This window comes from Coturnix japonica, chromosome 7 (genome assembly GCF_054131305.1).
Source record: "Coturnix japonica strain WE chromosome 7, WE-NBRP24, whole genome shotgun sequence".
Classification (NCBI taxonomy): Eukaryota; Metazoa; Chordata; class Aves; order Galliformes; family Phasianidae; genus Coturnix; species Coturnix japonica.
In genome coordinates, this window is record NC_140669.1 from 29117252 (window position 1) to 29138179 (window position 20928).

General features: G+C 41.0%; 1 protein-coding gene across 2 annotated transcripts; it reads left to right on the forward strand.

Moving 5' to 3' along the window:
* The first annotated feature begins 914 nt into the window (after positions 1-914).
* WDR75 (WD repeat domain 75) lies at positions 915-20518 on the forward strand. Of its 2 annotated transcripts, none has more exons than XM_085552802.1 (21): positions 915-1025; positions 1113-1242; positions 1771-1836; positions 1925-2018; positions 2748-2872; positions 3271-3341; positions 4186-4302; positions 4811-4899; positions 5960-6118; positions 6423-6482; positions 6566-6681; positions 7134-7303; positions 8034-8197; positions 9484-9667; positions 11102-11196; positions 11600-11695; positions 12251-12420; positions 13165-13224; positions 14280-14420; positions 14501-14592; positions 20321-20518. In XM_085552802.1, the coding sequence occupies exons 1-21, from the start codon at positions 940-942 to the stop codon at positions 20334-20336; spliced, it is 2301 nt and encodes a 766-aa protein (XP_085408928.1). In that variant the 5' UTR covers positions 915-939; the 3' UTR covers positions 20337-20518. The 2 variants fall into 2 exon arrangements, with proteins under 2 accessions (XP_085408928.1, XP_015723319.2); XM_015867833.3 differs by lacking the exon at positions 20321-20518 and adding an exon at positions 17331-17597.
* Positions 20519-20928: the final 410 nt, after the last annotated feature.

Sequence of the window (20928 nt, forward strand, 5' to 3'; positions counted from 1 at the left end):
GTTGCAGTTGGAACGCACACGTCACTTTACCTCGGGCTGTTTAATAACCAGCTAAAGGCAAACTGGAGATGTGCGACTGCGGCATGTCAGACGGCTGCTTTTGAAAACAAGAATCAAGAAAATAGGGACCCTTCATGAAGATAAAGCATCCTAGGCCTTGGGGAATGTCAGAAGGACTAGTGGGACATGTCAACATTACTAACACAGCTGGGATAGCACAGCTGAGTCTATAGTTAAGACAATACAGCTGGAAGGGAAAGGGAACCAAAGAAATTGATTTTGACTGATTGAGTAGAGGAGCTGGGTCGAAGTAACCTGAGGAAGACTTCTGACTTCATCCCAATGACCACCGGAGCGAGACCCCCACTACGGACTGCGCACGCATCAGTAGGAGGGACAGCATGTAAATGAGGTTCCACATAAACAATGATTATGTTAATGATTTCTCAGACATTTGATGATGTATACACTTGCTCTTTAACTTTGTAACGCTCCTGCCTTTCGTGTGATAGGAGGAGTGATCCCCCATGTGCCCAGCGCTGAATAAACACGTACATGCTTTATAACCTATCTCTGGTTATCACAGAATCACAGAATGACCCGGGTTGGAAGGGACCTCAAGGATCATGTAGTTCCAACCCCCCTGCCTGGCAGGGCCACCAAACATACACCTTTACTAGATCAGGTTGCCCAGAGCCCCGTCCAACCTGGTCTTGAACACCTCCAAGGACGGGGCATCCACAACCTCCCTGGGCAGCCTGTTCCAGGACCTAACCACTCTCCTCTTACAGAGTCTAATTCCGCACATCACTTTGCTGTGGCCGCCCACCCTAACGCCGGTGTCTCACGCCCCTACAGCCGTCCACGTGCTCCGAGCCGTGCAGGAACTGGGCGGAGCTCCGTGCCGGAATTTGGGCCGGGCGGTTCCGCTGGATCAAGATGGTGGTTCCCGCTGCGCTCCGCGTGGTGCGATGCGGCGGCGGGTCCCTGCACGGCGCTCGGGCCGTGTTCTCCGTCGGCAACAAGTAACCGGGGCCGGGGGGGGGTTGGTTGGGGCTCCGGCCGGGTCCGGGTGACCCCGCGGGACGTTCACGGCTGTCCTCCGTTCTTAGGTTCCTGCTGTGCGCCTCCGGGGACTTCGTGAAGATGTACAGCGTGGCCACCGAGGAGCTCGTGCGGCTGCTGCGGGGGCACAGCGACCTGGTGACGGGCGTGCAGCTCGCCCCGCACAACCGTATGCAGGTGGGATGGGGCGGCGTGCGGGTGTGTGTAGGCAGGAATCGGGTGCGATGGCGGCACGGAGCTATTCCGTGTCTGTCTGCGGTGATTGAGCCGCGTTGAGTCTCGGTGCTTCAGTACAAAGTTAGGGATTCGATGTAAAACCTGACCGTGCTGTGTTCCCAGGAGGGGAGTAAACTCTTGGAAAGGGCTGACAATAGCAGGGCACGGGGAAATGGTTTTAAGTTAAAAGAGGGAAGATTTAGGTTGGATGTTAGGGGGAAGTTCTTCGCTAGGAGAGTGGTTAGGCCCTGGAACAGGCTGCCCAGGGAGGTTGTGGATGCCCCGTCCTTGGAGGTGTTCAAGACCAGGTTGGACGGGGCCCTGGGCAACCTGATCTAGTAAAGGTGTATGTTTGGTGGCCCTGCCAGGCAGGGGGTTGGAACTACATGATCCTTGAGGTCCCTTCCAACCCGGGTCATTCTGTGATTCCGATTCTTGTAACTAATGTTTGGTTCGTTGTTTTATTGTGTGTGTTTTGTTTTTTCTCAGCTCTATTCTTGCTCCCTTGATGGCACCATTAAGCTGTGGGACTTTACAGATGGGATTCTTATTAAGGTACGATGAGCTGTTCCTGTTGAGTGATGTTGTTTTTGGTCAGCTGAAAATGTTGTGCATTAATTGTTGGACTTGTATTCTTCCCCAGACATTCACTGTGGGATATCGGCTCCTGGCCCTGTATGCACTGCCTACTTCTGAGGATTCAGTGTTTGTTATCATTCCTAAGAGTGGTGTCAGAGGTACGATGTGATTGCTGCCATCCTTACAGTGTTATTGTCAGTCTGAGCAGCAGCATCTGACTGAGCTGTATGCTGTGAAGTGTTTTAATGTGTTAGTCTTGATATTCTTTGAGTGTTAGATCAGCTGCAGGTCTGTATTGTGTGTATCATGTTTTGTTTGTGTTCTGCTTGCAGCTGCACCTGAACCCACTATCTTGGCCATGAACCTCAGTGCTGTTGTTGGAATTAGAATATAATTTTTATAATTATTTTTTTTGAAAGGTATTCAGCTCAAAACTACTGAAAGGTACTAATATGTTACAGTAGAATAGTTGAAAATCTCCTTTATAGTGTGTATATGTAATGGTAACTGTTGATCACAGCATTCAGGCTCTGATTAATGGTCTGAGGCAAGAGATGAATCAGCTACAGGAGCACATGAAGGTAGTTCAGCTGTGCTTTGGGAAGGGGTGGTGCTTGGCTCCACCTCTCCTAGATCCCATTTAAGAGCTGACCACCACTAAGGTAGTGTCTCTTTATGGAGATAGCCTCTGTGGAGTTTTCTGTGGTGAGCCTCAACGCTGGTGAGCATGTATCTCACCTGAAAGCCTCAGCACTGGCGAGTCTTTTTATTAGATACCCTCTGGCTATTTACTCTGTAGTTACAACTATATACTTGTATTATTCCACGTGTACAGAGTATAAACCTGTTTGTGCGAGTATTTTGTTAACAGATTTTCCTTTGTCCAGGTACATTCCAGCTGGTCTCAGTTAAGCTGACAAAAGTAGCAGGCCAACATGTGGAAGCCAAGGAACTGTCTGTGATTTTGGAGGTTGTGGATGCATCACCCAAGTGTACTGCATTTGGAAGAGAGGTACATTCACCTCTGGGGGGATTGGCTTTTGTTTTGTTGGTTTAGTTTACAGTTAACTTAGATACTGTTTATGCTTTTATAGAAGTACAGCAGAACTTTAGGCTCCTTGATCAAATCTTTTCTTTTAAATTATACCTTCATGAACCTTTGGCTGTATTCTGTTACTTGCATGTTCTTATTTCTCCACAAGCTTTTGAAGCTCCGTTTAATTGAAGAAATGACTTTGTTATCTGTGTGTACTGTGCTTTTTTTTTATGGAAAAAAACACAACATGATTTAACATCTCTCGCCAATTTTAAGTCCTTTCTTAGTGAAACATGACTTTCTCTATTTTTCATTTATGTATTAGTACCCAATCTGCATGTTTTAACTTCTTGATTGCTGTTTTATTGTAACAGGGTGAATATGTGGCATCAGTAAAGGATGTTCATCTCCAAGTTTATTTCCTTAAAAGGAAGCAATTGAACAGGTATGAGTGAGAACATTAAGTTGTATGGGAAGTGTTGAGTCAAGGCTTGTAGCACTGATTGAGCACCTGGGGGAAGAACCTGGTCAGTGTTGGGAGCACGTGTGAAGGCAGTTCAGCTGTGTAACTGGGGGGGTGGGGTCTGGCTGAAGCTCTCTTAGACACAGTTTAAGGGCTGACTGCTGCTGGGATAGGATCTCCCTCAGGAGTTCTCTCCCTTCTGAAGTTTTCTGCAGTAAGTATGGGTTGTCAGTAATGGTTGAGCAGTCCTCTTTATAGCACCTTTCTTTCACTCTGGTCCTCTTGTCATTGCACTTCCTGTATCTTCTTTCTGTTCTGTTGATCTTTCTGATAGTTACACAACTATTGCTTCTATTTGACGTGTTTAAACTGCTGTGTTAACTGGTGAGGTGTATGTGCAGCTCAACCCAGTATATTAGAAGCTCCTCTTAAGGAGTCAGAGTGTTTGCAGCAGTTGTGTTGGTAGCTGAACTTTTTAGCTCAAGTAATTACTTTTTACTGTTAATTACTTAGCCTGATGCTGGGCTGAAAGAAGTGATGCTTAATCCAAGGAAAAGTGGACAGGGACGGTGGAACAAAGAGAAGGCTTTCAGCTTGATTGAGGTCAGAGATCTAATGAAATAAAATGGGAAGAAAGATTTTTGACTATGTCTGTTTCTCACTATCTACGTTGGTTTCTAGGAACTTCGGGGTCTTTAATTTTGCTACTCAGAATGGTTCTCATGTGTGTTGGTGCATCAGTTGGTCTCTTTAAATGCTTTTTTTTTTAAAAAAAAAAAGGAATACCTATATGTTGTATAATTGAAGTTGCTTTTTTAACTTGAAGGTTTTCTCTGAGAGCAACAAATAAAAAAGGTGGAAACAACATCTTTACTTGTGTAGCCTGCCATCCTCAGGAGGATTGTATTGCAACTGGCCACGCTGATGGGAAGATTCGTCTCTGGTATGCATGTTGTGATTCACCTGTGTACCCTGTAGTCTGACTTGAGCATGGGAATTAAGTGAGATCTGAGCAGATAAGTCTAGTTGGTTCTTGCTGTTGTGATTTTCTTAGAAACAAAATGAGTAAAGAATAGCAAACCCTTTGATCTGTGATCCTGGTGTTGACTTGAGAGTACACTTTAATGTCAAACAGGAAGATACTCCTGTGAGAACACACTGTTACTTTAAAATGTATTTGAAAAAGTAAGAGCAGTTGTAGTAAGCAGTTGCAGGCAGCTGGTGTCCTACTGACAGCATGCTACTGGCATTGTGTGGTGAACCAAGGGTGGTGTACAGCATGCATTAGGCAAGCTGCTGGTGTATGATTATTTCCTTTTGTTCTACATGAGTTCAAGAAACTAAGGCTGTATAGTCAAGAGGTTAGAGGGAAGGATGGTGTTCAGCATTCCCCTTTGTTTGCCCTGCTGTCCATGTCTGTGTTTAAAAAAGCTGTTCGTTCTTCTCCACAGGAGAAACTTCAACCACCAAAGAGAGTACACGTTCTCTACGCTGCACTGGCATCATGATCAAGTCCTGGATCTAGCTTTTTCACTAGAAGGTGAGTACAAAGATCTTTAAAAGCCAAATTGTTGGGAACAGAGAATTCAACAGAAGTTCAATATAATCCACTTACTGACTTTGACTACTCTAAGTATGTCCTGGAAGGATCTGAAAATACTGAGAGCAGCTGTGCTTTCTTTATACAAATTGGTTTGATGTTTGTTATGTCTAAGATCTGCCTGTAGTGGACATGCTTAGTACAAAGTGCAATGGAAAAAGTACAATGGAGCACCTGGTGGGAAGGCCAAGCCACCCAGGGGAGCTTGGATGCATGCGTTGCATCTGAGTGACTGGAAGGGGTGAAGCCTAGGTTCCTCCCTTTCTCTGGCCTCATTTGAGGGTTGGCAGTGGAGGTGAGGGCATCTCTTGCTGGAGATCCCTGCCTACTTGAGGCCTTCCTAAGGTAAGCAGCTGTTTTTGTTCATTTCTGCATCTGTGGCTGCTGCTTTTGGGCCTGCTCTCTTTTGCTGTAGCTGGAGCCTTTGCCACCCTGCTATTATCATCCCATTTTTATGACATTCCACTTTTGACAGAACGTCAAATCTAACTTGTAAAATATCTTAAACCCTACTTAACACCTTCTTCCCTTTTGCCAGCAATACCAATAAGTTCTTGTCTGAATCCAAATAAACAGACTCAGGCTTGACTGAGCTTAAGCCTAGTGGCACAAATCCAGTCAGTTATCACATAAAGGTATTCCTTAGCACTGTATTAACAGCAATATACTTCTAGTTGAAGCAGAGCAAGTAATATATTCTATATTCTAATACAAGTACTCAGGTAATCCAAAAGATAATAGGATTTAATAGTTAGAAAGCATTTCTTAAATTGTACCATAGGCAGAAGTTCCTGTTATTTATCTAAGTTTCTGTATGAATTTTACATAGGGTAACAAGAAGTGTAGCTATGTGTAGTGCCCGGGCTGGATATGAGGAACAATTCATTTGTATGCGACAGTTAAAGAAAGGCTTTTCTGGGAATCTGTGCTTATGTCATTGTCATGCGTATGCTGATGTTATTTCTAAAACAAAACCTCTGTGTTTCTCTTATATGAAAAGGAACTAACTTGCTGAGTGGAGGAATTGAATCCGTTCTAGTTCAGTGGCACAGTGGATCAGACTACAACAAGGATTTCCTTCCTCGCTTGGGATCTGCTATTGAATACGTCACCATTTCATCTGATGGCGCTTTCTACTGCACCTTGCATACAGACAACAGTATGTCAGCATTTTAACTACAACTTATTGCAAATGTATATGAGCTCTGTTTTGTTAATTCAGCTCAAGCAGACAGATGCTTAAAGCAGTCTTTTGATCTTTTGTTAGTTGTGCAAGTTTTGTTTGAGGACTGCTTATAGCTTGGCTTTTCCTCTTGATTTTTGGAGTCTGACAGGTTGTGAGAAGTTGTGTATGTGCTATATATATATTTAGTTAAGTAGATATAACTAAGTTCCCTTCTCTGCTGTAGTTGTGATTTACTTATGAAAGGTTTTTGCATTACTTGGTATGCTTTTCCTTTCAGGAATTAGTATAATCAACAGCAACCTGAGATTTGCCAAAACTATTCAAGGGCTAATTAAAGGTATGTGTGATTAAGTTTATTTTCTGCATGTGGCGTACAGTGTGTCTCTTTCAGTCATCGGTTATTTGTTGTCTTGTTCCCAGCCAGGGATGTCAAGACTGGCCTAGTGGTTGATCCTAGAACCAAAGCTTTGGTCCTGAACGGGGAGCCTGGCCACTTGCAGTTCTACAGTCTCCAAAGTGACAAACAGCTCTACAGTGTAAGTTGGACAGGCCTGTGCTAACTTTTCATTTCTTGGTTCTACTTACATGTCAGAATGTCTTTGAAGACTGTATATGGTAAACAAGGACAAGCCATCAGCTGTGCTGTGGGAATAGATTCCAGCCTGAGATACTTTTTTCTGCTTTGTTAGGATCTGTAATACTTGTAAGCATAGGTAAACATTGTTTGGAAAAATTCATTCACCTGCTGATGTCCTCTTCCTTGTAAAATGTTACATATAAACAATCTGTCATTAACATCCCCCTACATTATCCTCCTAATGTTACTGTGGTATTTACGTACCATAGTATTGCATTTCCTAAGTTGCTACTTTTGTGCCACAGCCCACTCAGTTCTAATTAGTCGTTTCAAGGCATCCTTCTGCTTTGCTTAGTGAATGGTATCTCTAGATCTGCACTTGAACTTTAGAACTTTTGCTTTGTTTTTCAGTTGGATATTGTTCAGCAAGAATACATCCAGCAAGTGGGTTTAAACCAATTTGACTTGGTAAGTGTTGCATTCAGTGCCCAAGGCAAGTGGTTAGCAACAGTAGAAGAGAGAGAAGAAACGGACCTGGATTTACAGTTGAAGCTGTGGCTCTTTGATGAGAAAACACAAAGGTAATGATAATTAGAGCTGGTCCTCTAGGTGTTTAAGTCTGTAGGTTAAGTATCATGCAGATTCCTATAGAAGCTTTGTCTTGAAAAGACATGGTGTTCCAAACTAACTGGTAACATTCTAGAGAAGACCCAAGGAAGGGGTTACTGTGTGTGGAGCGCTCAAACAACCCTCAAACTAAATGAAAGACAATTGTGAATACTTGCTCTGAATTTAAGAATTTAATTTGCTTATATTAATTGTACAGGGTGGCTGGGGGCTTTAATTCTGTAATGTTTTTGATATTAAATTATTGGGCTGGATGGGAAGGATGTGCAGGTTATTTGGTTTTTTAGTGCCTCTCAGATGTGTTGTTAATTGATCGGTCTCTTCAGGTTACATAAAATTATTAATTCTTGTTTGTTTCTTCTCTGAAGTAATAGGCCCCTGGTTCAGACATTTCCCCAACTTTATAGACTAAAAAAAAAAATAAATACAAGTTAACTTTTTAAAGAGAAAATGAAGTAAAATAATGCTGACTTGCTTAGCAGTAGTAGTGTGACTGGTAACCTAAATGTGGAAGAGGTTTCCCTGTTTTCAGGCTGTATGTTTGAGGATGACATTCATATAAGCAAGAATATTAGCTGCTGAGTTTCTATCTGTAGAGGTGCAGAACTAATGGAAGAAAATGGATCTGTAAATGCATTAGCACTTTCACTATCTAATTAGAGCTTTCTTTGAATGTTTCTCTAGCTTTAAACTGAATACTAGAATAAGTATGCCTCACGATGATCACATAACGGCTATGTGCTTCCGTGACATGGAGGAATTGGAAGATGACTCTCTGATGCTGGTGACAACTGGGAGAGACTGCGTGTTCAAGGTCTGGGTGATAGTAGAAGACTCTGATCCAGAGGGTAATTATGGTCAAAGCATAATATGCTCTATTTGTCACCTTATAATGCTGACCTTAAGTTAATCCTTTCAAAACTAGGTCATCTATTCCTATCCCTGTGTTTATCTTTGCTATTGCTTGCAGTATTGTGTTCTCCGGAGTGTCCTCTGCCATGGGCTTTTGCTGTAGTTATGTGATATGAGAATTTGTTGTGTAAGGAACCTCCATATAAAGACCTGACAGAGCTTGCTGCAGAAGGGTGTGGCAGCCTCTATTCGTTATTTAAAGGGGTGTTTTTAGAATGGTTTCTCCACTCTAGGAAGCTGTATTTTCTTTTTTTGCAGGTATAGTATTCTAAATTTCTTCTTACAGAAGCACAATACATGATGGGATTATGTTCTGTAACATGCATGGAAGTACAAATAAATTGAGTTTGCTTGTGCTTGTCCTGGGAAGGAGAAGATTGTGTAGGTCCAAGTATTTGACATAATGCAGCTTCTTTTAGCAGCAATTAATAAGCAAACTAGTTATATGTAGACCACAGTTCGTGTTTTTATTTGTAGCAAGTCTCTTGCTGTGCCGCTAGAGGGCGCTGAGCCGTTGAAGGGATGTGGTTCTAGTCTTTAAGTCTTGTGGTCACCAACTCACAGCTTTTACTTAAATATCAAGGACTTATTCATATGGGCTGAACTTACTTTGCTCTCTTTCCTTATCTTATTTAAGTTTTAAAGGCAGGCTGTAAAAATTACTCTATACTGGAAGATGTGAGTGTGTGGTTTTAAGTTTATCCCTTTGTTTTGTTATAGTCATTATCAACTATAGAAAAAATATCTCAGTAGAACAGGCTGGCAGGTTAAACAAGGCAAGAAAGCAAGCTGATGGGTCTCTTTGTTATCCTGACACTGTATAAATGACCCACAAGTTTTCTTGGAATTAAATGCAACTTGTGCTCTAACTTAATAATGCTCGTGTTCTGGCTACAGTTTAGGAAGAATAAGGTATTTAAGAAGAGTAGATGTTGAGCAAAAGTACTTGAGTATCTTTTCTTAATCTTATGTCTGTCTGTTATTTGGCTAAATGATTACATATGCTGTACCATATCAGTCATGGGATTCACTGGTATGGTGCAAGACGGAGCAAATAGGAAACCTATTAGATGCTTCTTGTAGGTTCTCTGTATTAAACAAAAATTGATGCCTTCTGGAAGAAAATTTGCTTGCTCTTGAGCCACTTTCGCAGCACTGCAATTTGAGCTCTTCTCTTTCTGTGTATAGACCTGAATGTAATTGATTTGATTATTCACTGCAGCGCAGCAAAGTTTGAGTTGGAGCTGTGACTTCGTAGGCAGCTACCATGGCTACCAGGCCACCAACTGCTGCTTCTCAGAAGATGGCTCTTTGCTTGCTGTTAGCTTTGAGGAAACTGTCACTGTATGGGATTCCAGCACTTGGGATCTGAAGTGTACGTTTTGCCATCCACCTGGAAAAATAAGGTACGGCTTTACATCTAGCTTGTTATTTCTTTCTGAACTTGTTGGAACAGGTAGAATCATGTTGTAGGATTTCAGGTTGGAGTATGTTCACCCAAGCTTTGAGTTAATAGTCTAAGTTCATAAACAAGCATAGTATCTACTTCCCTGTTACTCTGAAGGTGAATCAAAGTACTGGAAGAGTATCAATTTAACAAGTTAGTGTTTCATTCTTCTTAAGTGTGATATTCTTGAAAAAGTAGAGATGCAAAGAATAGGACGACCTCAATATAGGCTTCTAGGGCCGTGCAATTAGTACAGCGGTTTGTGATCCCTGTCAACTATCTGTTTTAGTACTTGTCTTAAGAAAATAGGCCAGTAGGTTACTTTGTTGCTCCGTGTAGTGAAGCTCTGTGCCAGTTCTCTGTACATAAACAGATTCTGAATGAGCAGGATGCTACAACTAAATGGCAGCTTTGTTTCAGTTCTTTAGCTGCTTCTCCACACTGTTGCTGGATTCATGTGGAAGGTTCCAAATATCTAGAAGGCGTCTAAAATGAACAGCTAAATATAGCATGTTTGCAGTGTTCTAAGTACTCAGAAATTCAGTATTGCTGGAAGATAATTGATTTCAAGTTTGGGATGTGTTTGTTTTGTTCATACTGGTTGTCTGAGATAGAGAGTTCTGTTCCTAAAATAGGTCTGCAGGAAAATCATGAGAGCCTGTTAGTTCTCAATTGTATCTGAGGGAAATGCTTCCCTTGTAGCTTGCTGCAGTGGCAAGCTTTTCCTTTGAGAGGTTTTTTCCTTTACAAGCTTTTGCTATATGCTATAATAAAATGAAATAAGGTACTCTATTTACTATATTAAGTGTCTGTGAAATACGTAAGTTTAAATGGCTCTGCTTAAATAGAGAGGATTTCTTTGCCTTTTTGAAAGCATTCTCATGTACCATTAGAAATCCGTTTTTATTCTCAAACAAGAACAAGAAATAGGAGTGGCTGGAAACAAATGGTGCATCTTCAGTCAGAGTGAGCTATTAGATTAAAATTGACTTTATTTATTACTACTTCCCTTCTGCTAGTGCTCAGCACAATGCTAGACATTCTAGAGGTGTTTTTCCCAGCCCTGGTATTAGCACTTTGTAGTAATTAAAGCTTTATCACTTACTTAGGAGTTTTAAGTTGCTGTTTTAAGTCAAAATACTGTATGATTGGTTCCAAATTCTCTGTAATCCTTACAGACTCTAGTTTACTTGATATCTCCCTGACCTGTGTGTGGGTCCTGTGTGTGCAAGTCTTGCTGCCAGAGGTGAAAACAAAATGCAAATTTCACCTGATGAAATATCAGAACTAAATCTTTAATGAGTATGTCTGTCATTAGTGAACCAAAACTATGTTGGGAAACAGAAACCAAAGTTCAAGGTCATTAACTTGTTTTGGCTGTTTTCTTCTGTAGGAGCATCTGCTTTGGGAGACTAAAGTGTTCTAAATACCTTATTGGTGCCACTGACCACGGCTTTCTCTGTTGCTGGAACCTGCTCAGCTGTGCATGTAAGATCAGCTTAAACGCATGCTAGAGTGGAAGTGAAAACGTTTAACCTTAGAATATACTATTTATACCTTAAAGTTATTGGTGTCTGATTCTAGTTTGACCCCCTACAAAATGTCCTGTGGATTTGTCTTTTGTTCCTGAGTATAGGCAGTGTCTTGCCCAGTATGCACGTGTGTAGTGAATAATGTTATAAATGGTTGTTAACACAACAGCTAGCATTTCCTTCATCTTTATACAGTTTATAATGTTTGTGTGTTTTCTATTTATCTATGAATAACCGTAGTTTAATGCCTTATGTGGAGGTTAAACTGTGTGGGTCGTTTCCATTTGACCTTTTATTTGGTGAAACACCTGAATAAAATTCTCTTTTCACATCTGGTTATTGCTGTGTTTTCTTTGCAGTGGAGTGGAGTGCTCACCTCAGTGTCGTAGTTCTGCAACCTGATCCCCTTTCTGAACATATTGCTGCTTTCTCCTGGGTCTTTAGAGAGTCCAGCTGTGAGTACAAAGGCTTTTTAGATGAGCAGTAGTCAGTGGAACTTAAAACTGGAAAAGTGTAATTTATGTAAAAAGTTTTCTTAGAATTCAGCTCCGTAAAAGCCATTAGTCAGACCTGAGTCTGTGGCCAACCTGGGGAAAACTGAATTATGTTGTCCAGTGGCAGTTAAGTACAGTTAAATGTCAGTTTTTAAACGTGTTTCCTGACTTTTATTCCTATAATGTGTTTCCAGAACAGACTATGGTGTAAGATAAACTGTCTCAGCACTCACCTCTAAGTGCAAAATCATGGTTGGCTTTAGAGCTAGGTATGAAACTTGTGATCTAAGTCAAGATCAATATTTCCAGAACTACTGTTCTACAGACAAGCTCACTTTGAAGTGTGTTGTCAGAATTGGCTGACTGTGAAAAGGACCTTAAATTATGTGTTCAGCGTATCTAAATAAAACTCCTGTTTCAAGGCAGTCCTGTCCAGCACTTTGGCTGTGATGCATGATGCTTTGATAGCTATCTAGAATTTCATGATTTAAAAGCAAGGTGTTCTTGTATTTGCAGTGTTTGTATTTAAGCCAAATGAGCCACGTCCAGTCTGTATCCAGAGGAATTTGTGTAAGGAAAGGATCCAGTGTGCTGCCTTTGTTCCAAGAGATGAACCTGAAACAATCAGTTCAGAGAAACACCTTTGGCTAAGAAATTCCCAGCTCTTTTTTCTTACAGATACGCAAGTAAGAAAGAGTCACTGGTGGGGCAGGTGGTTTGTAGGGGGGTGGAAATATACTACATGAAGAATAACGCTTAATTGCTGCTGAGTCTATGAGTTTACTTCTTGGTAACATGGGAACGCTGCCTGTGCTATTTGTAGTGCAAAGGCTAAGTCATGGACATAAGCAGTGATGGAGCCAGGGGAGCTCAGCTGTGTGCATTGTATCTGAGGGACTGGAAGGGGAGGAGCCAGAATCCATCCCTTCCCAGACTTAGTTTAAGGCTTGGTTGTGGAGATAAGGGCATCTCTTGCTGGAGATACCTGCCTACCTGAGGCCTTCCAAAGGTTAGCAGCTCTTTTTTTTTCATTTATAGTATCTGTGGCTGTTGCATTTGGGCTCATTCTCATTTGATGTAGTTCGAGACTTTGCCACCCTGATATTATTATGCCATTATAGCTTTACACTGTTGAGCTTAAGTGTGTAGGAGCTGTAGTATTGATAGTTATGCAAATCCTTCCCACAATAATCAGTTCTATCTGTTTTATTAGTGTGATTGCAGTTAGTTTGAGTTCTATTCTGCCCATAAAGGCTATCCAGAGCCTTTAGACCTTTTTATGCTTCCTTTGGGTTCTTTCTAAAAATCAAGAGGTGTATGCTTATTTTGCTTGACTAACAAAAGCCCTAGGGCCAAACTTTTGTAGATAAGGTACTGAAATACAATGAGCAGTTTAATGTATTTTAATTGTATGTCATTATTTATTTTAGGAGCTATTGACAGTTAGCACAAAGTCTCTAGAAGAAAGACTTACGCCATCAAGCACGCAGGTAACATTTGTCTGTGTTCTCTTAGGGGTGAGCGGAGCGGGTCCATGTTTTCCTGGTGTTTCATTGTTGGATACAAATTACCTTTCATTGTGAGAAGACTCATCACATTAGTGTGAAGCTTCAGGCAGTTATCTGAAGGAGCAGTACTTTTTTTACTTAATGGCAGAATTACTGTTTGGAAAACCTTTAGAAAGTAAAGTATTAGTAAGCTATACTCTTACTTTCCTATTTCCCTGGTCTAAAACAAGCTCTTTCTTTTGGTTTGTTTTGTTTGGAATCTAGAATATGGCACGTTTGTTAATTCTTAGTGAAGATGGAGCTGTTGTCAGTCCCCTTTGATTTATCAGTGGCAAAAAGCTTTCAAATGGTTTCAGTTACGTATTTACATGGAGAGGTAGGATGTGAAATAGTCTTATAAATTCATTTTGAAGAATTGCTGTATGCCTTATGAGAGGAATAAAACAGTAGCGCTTAATTGACTGGTTTGCTAGGCAAGTAGATGGAAATACAAGCTGATGTCGTCCTTAGGTAAAGTTCAGTTGGAATGTGGTTATAAGCCATGGGTTTCTCTGTAAGAGATGCTGATCTAGAAAAATGCCAAAGGGGAAGTTACTGTGTTCTACCTCAACATAAGCAATTGGCTGACTCAGCAGATAGTGTGGTATAAAGGATCTTTTAGTTGGAAGTGGCATATCAAAGCCCTATTTCAGTTTTCCTGGCTCATGTGCCAACTTCTGGTTTTGGAAATTAAGTAGTGTATTAGTGAACTTATGTCTTGTGGTCTTTTCCAAGAGCTGAAGTCTGGGTTCTAGGGAGTTCTATTATGTTTGTGGGGTATTTGTTGGAAAAGATGCCTGACAAAGAATGAGTTTGAAGAGCTATCATATGGCTCAGAGTTGAACCTGAGTGTAGAACTGTGCCAGTTGGTTTGATTTTAAATTCTACTTGAACTATGCAAGCTGAAAATGAGATGCAACTTCAATCTGTGTTACTAAGTTGCAGTTATAACTTTGTTCTCTTTCAATTACAAACTGTTGTTTTTGTTTTAATTCAAGCTGGCAGTGGAGGAAAGTCTTCCTGTGACCCCATTTAGCTTGTTGTTGGGAAAGCACAGGCATCAACAATCTCGAGGGGATGTAGACCTTGGAAAAATGATTTGCCGTCACCACCAACAAGAATCCCCTGCTGTCAAAGAGGTAGGAGAAATTACACTGAGAGTGTAAGCAAAATCATGGCAAGCGGAAGCTTTCATGAATCCTCTTCTATGTCTCTTCAGCTCCTGCACACTCCAGCACACGTTTTGCCATCTGCTTCCTTCCTGTGTCCCATATTTATTAACTCATTGCTCATCTCCAAAGAGAACAAAAGGTAAGAGAGATTCTAAGAAATCTTCTGTGTTAAGTTACTTGAGGTGAATTAAATCTTTATTTGAAGCATTAGACTGGTCTTCCAGCGTTCTTAGCGATTCTTTTAATATAGGTGAGTACTTAATTGAGGCAACATGTTAATGGCCAAAAAAAAACAACCCACAACTGAGAGAGATAAGCAAGACAAGCTGCTAAATGTGTTGGCCTTTTCAGTTGCTGATCTTAGTTTTCCTGTTGTTTGGCATCACGTACTTTTAAGCATAATTTGTATTTTGACTTTCCAATGTTCTTTATAAATTTAAATTGATTTCTGGGTAAGGTTTGTAGAAGTCTGGGATGGCTTGAGTTGGAAGGGACATTAAAAATCATGTAGTACCAACTGTGCTGCCAGGGGCAGGGCTGCCACTCACCAGGTCAAGCTGCTTGTGGCCCCATCCCACCTGTGCCTGTACTCTTAAAGGGATGGGGCATCAATGTCTTTTTGGGGCAGTCTGTGCCAGTGCCTCACCACCCTCTGGGTCAAGAATTACCACTTGACATCTAATCTCAATCTCCCCTCTTTTATTTAAAAATCACTACTCCCTTATCCCACTGTCGTTAGTTTGTGGATGAACTTACTCTCCCTCCTTATTATTAACTCCCCTCAAGTACTGGAAGACCACATTGAGGTATCCCCACAGCCTTCTCTTCCAGGATGAACAGGACCAGCTCCTTCAACCTTTCTCTTTAAGAGAGGTTCTCAGCCCTCTGGTCATCTTCATGGCTTCTTCTGGATTTGCTTGACAGGTGCAGAGCTTTCTCTTGCTGGGGTCCCTGGACTCAGATGCAGTATTGTAGGTGGAGTCTCCCAAGAGTTGAGCAAAGGGAGACATTGACCTCCTTCACTGCTGGTCACATATCTCTTGATGTAGCCCAGGATACAGTTGGCCTTCTGGGCTGCAAGGGCACATCATCATCTCATAGTTTATTTTCTTGTCTTCGATGCCTTGAAGTTATCTTCTACAGTGCTGCTCTTTGTGCTTTCCCTGCCCAGCTTGTAGTCATGTCTAGGGTTGCTCCAAGTCAGGTATGGCACCATGCACTTGGCCTGTATGAACAGCCTGAGGTGTATGGGGGCCCAGCTTTCCAGTCTGTTGAGATCCCTCTTAATGGCTTCCCTTCCCTTCAGGATGTCAGCCTCAGTTCAGTGTTCATTCAGCTTAGTGTGGACAGCAGATTTGCTAAGAGCATTCATTGCTGCTGTCCATGTTTTAATGAGGACGTTAAATAATTAGTAGTCCTAATCTTAAGGTCAGCACTTGAGAGTTAGTTTTGAGTTATAATTTAATTCCTAATTAATCTCACAAAATAAGGTTGGGAAGACAGGCAAGCTTGTCAGACAGTGCTTTGATCCCAGTTTAGTGGCATGATGTGATAAGGACTTAAAGTGTGTGGATGTGTGCTCCTTTGAGACTAAGATGGGGTCCTAGAAAATGGTCACAAACACCAAGGTTATTAATGGTAATGTAAGGCTACTTTATTATCTCGCCACTTAAAGTGAAGCCAACTAGAGTGTTCTTTTACTTGTACCGTTTATTCATTTAAGTGTTTCATGTTTCTCTACTGAGATTAAGACGCTAATATGTCACTGGTATCAGTGGCCATCCTAAATTTGCTAAGGCCAATGAAAGGATGGTTTGCGTAGGCACAACTTAGCCTGAAGAAATGCTGGTTTGGTATGTTTTTATATGTACGTTGTATTCTGATACCACAGCAGTGTCATCAGTTCTGCTGTGTTGTGTTAGCTGGTATTGCTAGCTTTCTTATGAGGTTACCCAAGTAAAAGTCCTGCAGCATCAACAGAAGTGCTAAAAATCACATAGGAAGATGATGCAGGAATTTGTCTGCGGTTTCAGTACTGAGGAATTTAGGAGGTCAGTGGCCTGTGTAAATATTTGCTGCTCTAGAGCTTGTACTTTGACACTGGTGATTAGTATGGCTGTGCGTTTTAAATTGCGTATGAGTATTGGAACTGGAGGGTTGGGCAACTGTATATAGCTGTGCAGAAGCATTTCCTTATTAATGTTTTTCTTTTCAAGTATGATTTTAATGTTTTTTTCTATGTGTGCCTTCAGTTGAGATTTTAAGTATGATAAATGAGTCTTTAGTAAAAACAAGTGACATTAAGGAGTACTCTGCTGTCATGTAGAACTTAATGATATCTAAACTAAGACTTAAGAGGCAGGCATTTGATCAAATAATGTCAAATTACTGCATTGCCAATGGTAAGTTTTCTGTGCAACTCTGAGTATGCTAAGTCAGAAGGGAAAGGCTGCTTCAGAAGCCACACTGTTGTTAAGAAAAAATGAAAATTTCCTAGTAAAATGCTAGGTGCTGTAGTAATTAAGTCCAATTAAGCTTTTTCAGGTTTTAAGAGCAGATAGGCCTTATTTGTCTCGTCTGCATGTTTATTCTATGCTAAATGCTACATTACTTGATAAGTAATGCTAATGTGCACATGCTGATCTGCAGAGGAAAGAAAAATGTATGCTTGGTAAGCTTCCTGAAAGCAGAAAATGGTTGTTTGAAAGATGGCTTGTAATTGAGATGGCAGAAGAAGCACAGTGCTTCCTCACAAGTCTGATACTTAAAAACAAAAAACCCAGTGCCTTCTTGAAGTTATTTTTGTAATAATTTACTCTGTAGTATCACAACTATCCAACAACTTCACTGGTTGTTTACAATTGTATCCTCATTCAGTGCTGAAGGAGCTCCTGAGGAAGTTGAAATGGAAAGTGAGGAAGCAGAGGATGATTCAGATGATGAAGACGCTGTTACTGAAATGCAACAGGAAGATGCAATGCCTATGGAATCGTTAGGAGAGACCACACATAAACTGTCTAAATCTGAGGAAAAAGAACTACGAAAAATAAGAAAAATGGACTTCAGTTGGATATCGGTTTTCTAAATGTACGCTTTTTTTATAGTTAAAGTTGCAGCTTTGTGGATTAAATAATCTTCCAAAAATCCTGCAAGTCCTTTGGCTGTTGTTTTTAGCAACTTGAACTTCACTGAGAAAACAGAACTTTTTTCAGTTGTATCTGATCTTAAATACTTAACCTGTATGTTTTCCCCTTGCAAATGTATTTCAAAGGCTACTAGCAAAACTGAATTTACTAAGTGACTTGTGATCAGTTAGCAAATCTCCCCTGATGGGACCAGGCCACTTAAGGCTCAAAGAAGAGCAACAAGCAACTTGAGCTTATGGCCCGCTGAAGTCAAGATATGGTAGGGCAGTCTGGGAGAGTTCTTCTAAGTGTTGTAAATGGGTGAGTCATAAGCCTCCTGCTTAGAGGTTCCTCTACTTCTGAGATGGTGGATGGGTGATTCAGTACCTCTGAGTCTAGAACATTTTCCTCATGTTTTGTGGTCTTAATGTGAGTACAGTTGTTTTGACAGTACTTGTGTGTTTTTAGCTGTAATGAAAATTATATTCCAGTCATTAAGTAAACTTGGGCGGTAAGAGTGATGCTCTCCCTGTTTAGCTGTTTGCTGTACTGCATTGGAAAATCAAGTGGCCAGTACTTAATCTTCTGACACTGAAAATAGAAACACTGAAAGGAATGGCAACTGTTATTGAAAAAGCTGTCACTTGTTCATGTGCATGGACAGTACTGTAATTCATAATTGAGCTTTAAGGATAGGACAGTATGCTGGTTTTGCTGTAAGGATTATATTCTGTACTTTAATGTGAATGTAGTTTCTTGGTCCACACTATGTACTATGAGCAATCATTCAAATCTGTATCAAGCAGTTGATAGATGAAGATAGATAAACATGGCATTACCTAGGATTTGACAGAGCAGTGTTCTACTTAGTATCCAGGAACTACCCTGGCAGGAATTAGTAGCCTGTTCTGAACCCAGTTCTATTAAGAAAACAAACAAACTCTTAAATAACTTTTATGTCTGTGAGTATTGTCCATGATACAGAAGGTTGTTGGAAAGAAGTGGTTGTTTGCCTGACTTTTCTGTGCAACCTTAGCAGAAGTGGATATGGAGTAAGTGGACTACATTCATAATTGCAGCAGGTAATAAGAAGTAGGTATTTCATTGTATCATATGGTTGTGTTGGAGGAGACCTGTAAGAGGTATCTAGTCCTACTCCCTGCAACAAACAAGGACATCTGCTCTGGATTGTGCCTCATTCAGTCTGACCTGACTGTCTCTGAGGATGGGAATTACACCACCTTTCTGAGCAGCCTCTTCTGGTGCCTGTCCACCCTTACTTTTAAAAAACCAACCAAACAAACAAACAAAAAATAATCCCTGTTAAAATTCAATTTAAGTCTCTCTTATATTTTGGAATATTTTTCCCCTTTTCAAAGCATGTGCTATACTGGAAAAGCCTGGTAAGTCTTTTTCTTGAATAACAAGAGATAGCAGATATGAAAGCAAAGGAGTGGAAGTTGATTAGAGAAATCTACCCGTATCATTTCATAAGTTTCATAAGGATGCATTGCAGCCTGGTGCTATGCTGTGCTGACCAGTAGGTTAGTGATACTTCTAAGGTAAGGAAAAAGCTTTTTTGTGTGTTGAGTTTTCTCCTGGAGTTGCCGTTTTCTTGTGCAAGTAGAGTGTCTAATGGGTAAGTGATCGGGTATGACCAGGAGGCAATTGAGATGGCATTCAGGTATATGCTGGGAAGTGTACCAGGAGTCTTCATTAAGGAAATATCCATCTATCACAAGTAATGTTTCTATCCTTTTTCCTGACCAATTTGGTTTTCCACTGCATGTTTTGGGATCGCAGTATGTCCTTATTGCGTACTTTTGTGTTGAAGTAGGTTTCTCATTTCTGTTCTGTTATGCCACATTTAATGGTGATATTCTACCAACTTCAATTGAAAATGCTTATTGAAAGGAATGGCAATAATGTGAGTGAAGAATGCAGAGGGACAGCTGGAACTTGCATGCCTGGTCTGCTCACAGTCTTGCTGCCTGGGAATGCTTTATTTTTAAAGCAGTTTTTAGTTGTACTTCCAAAGCTTGTCTGGTTTTTTTTGTTATGGTTTGTAAGTATGTTGTGTTTTGTTTTTTTTTTTTAATCAGAAAGATTTGATACAAAAGAGCATGGAGACTGAATTTAATCTCGTGATTCCAATTAGACCAGGAACTCAACAAGTGACTAAATAGTTCTGTTATGTAGAGGTCAGTGTTCAGTAACTCTGGAGTAGCTCTGGCATCCTTCCCAGTCAGTGATTCTCAAGGAAGTAGTCACTCACATCTTTGCTGGGGCTGAGGCACAGATCAGAGAGCGGGGGTGGAAGCCTTAGGGCAGGAATTGCCTGCCTCCAATGTTCTGCACTCAGTCAAGTGGTCAGCTGAAAGCAGGGACCCGCAGCTTCAGTAGCTATAAATAGCAAATGAAAAGATTGAGGCTGCACCAGTGGGGTTTGAGTGTGGCACTGCCTTCAGGCAGCCCTGCTCTGATGTTGCTCTAATGAGAGGTGATGCTGATCGGTTTGGTAGCTGCCTCCCAACCCAACAAGCCTAGTTGCATGGAGGCTGAAAAGTGTTGTTCTTAGAATGATAACCCTTTCATGAAGGGACAGGACATAACATGGCTACCGTTTTCCTTTCAGAGCTTTATATATGCTATTCAAGAACAGGGCAAAACTACAAACTGCAATTTGTGTGAAGATGTTTAAGCAGCATCCATATCTGTGTGTTCTGTGTTTCTGTTCAACAGTTGCTGGACAGTTTGACCCTGGGGAGTCCCTTGGAGATGTTGGTTAGTGGGATTGGGCAGATGGAGATGGATTCCATGCAGGCAAGAGGCAACGGCCAGGAGGAGAGTTAGAAGACAACAAGAGGAAAATGACAGCCTGAAATATAATTTAGGGAGACAGGAAACTGCTGCAGATTGCCCTTACAGAGGAAAGTTGAGGTGAATACTTATTTCTGACAGGTATTTGTCTAATTGTGTAAACTTCCAAAAGGCATTCTACACTTTATGCTTATTCTGTTCCATGTTTTTCTCATGCAAGTAGTGTTTTCCCCTGCAGTATATGTTTCCTTCCACGTTTTTGTTGTAAGCTTCTTTGTTAATCATCTATAAAACATGGAAGCAATCAGTATGCTGCTAAGTTTCCTTTAAACAACAGCAACAAGGGTAAAAAACAGCTCTTCAGCCTTTCAGTTTCACTTTGCATTAGGCCCTGAGAAGCACAATAATGCTCCTCTGGAACTTCTTGACAGTAACACCAACTGTGTCCCCAAAGCAGCTCAGTGTGAAGTCCTGACTCTTCACAAATAGTTGAGAAAGCCCAGTTTGATTTTACACCTTGGGCACACAAA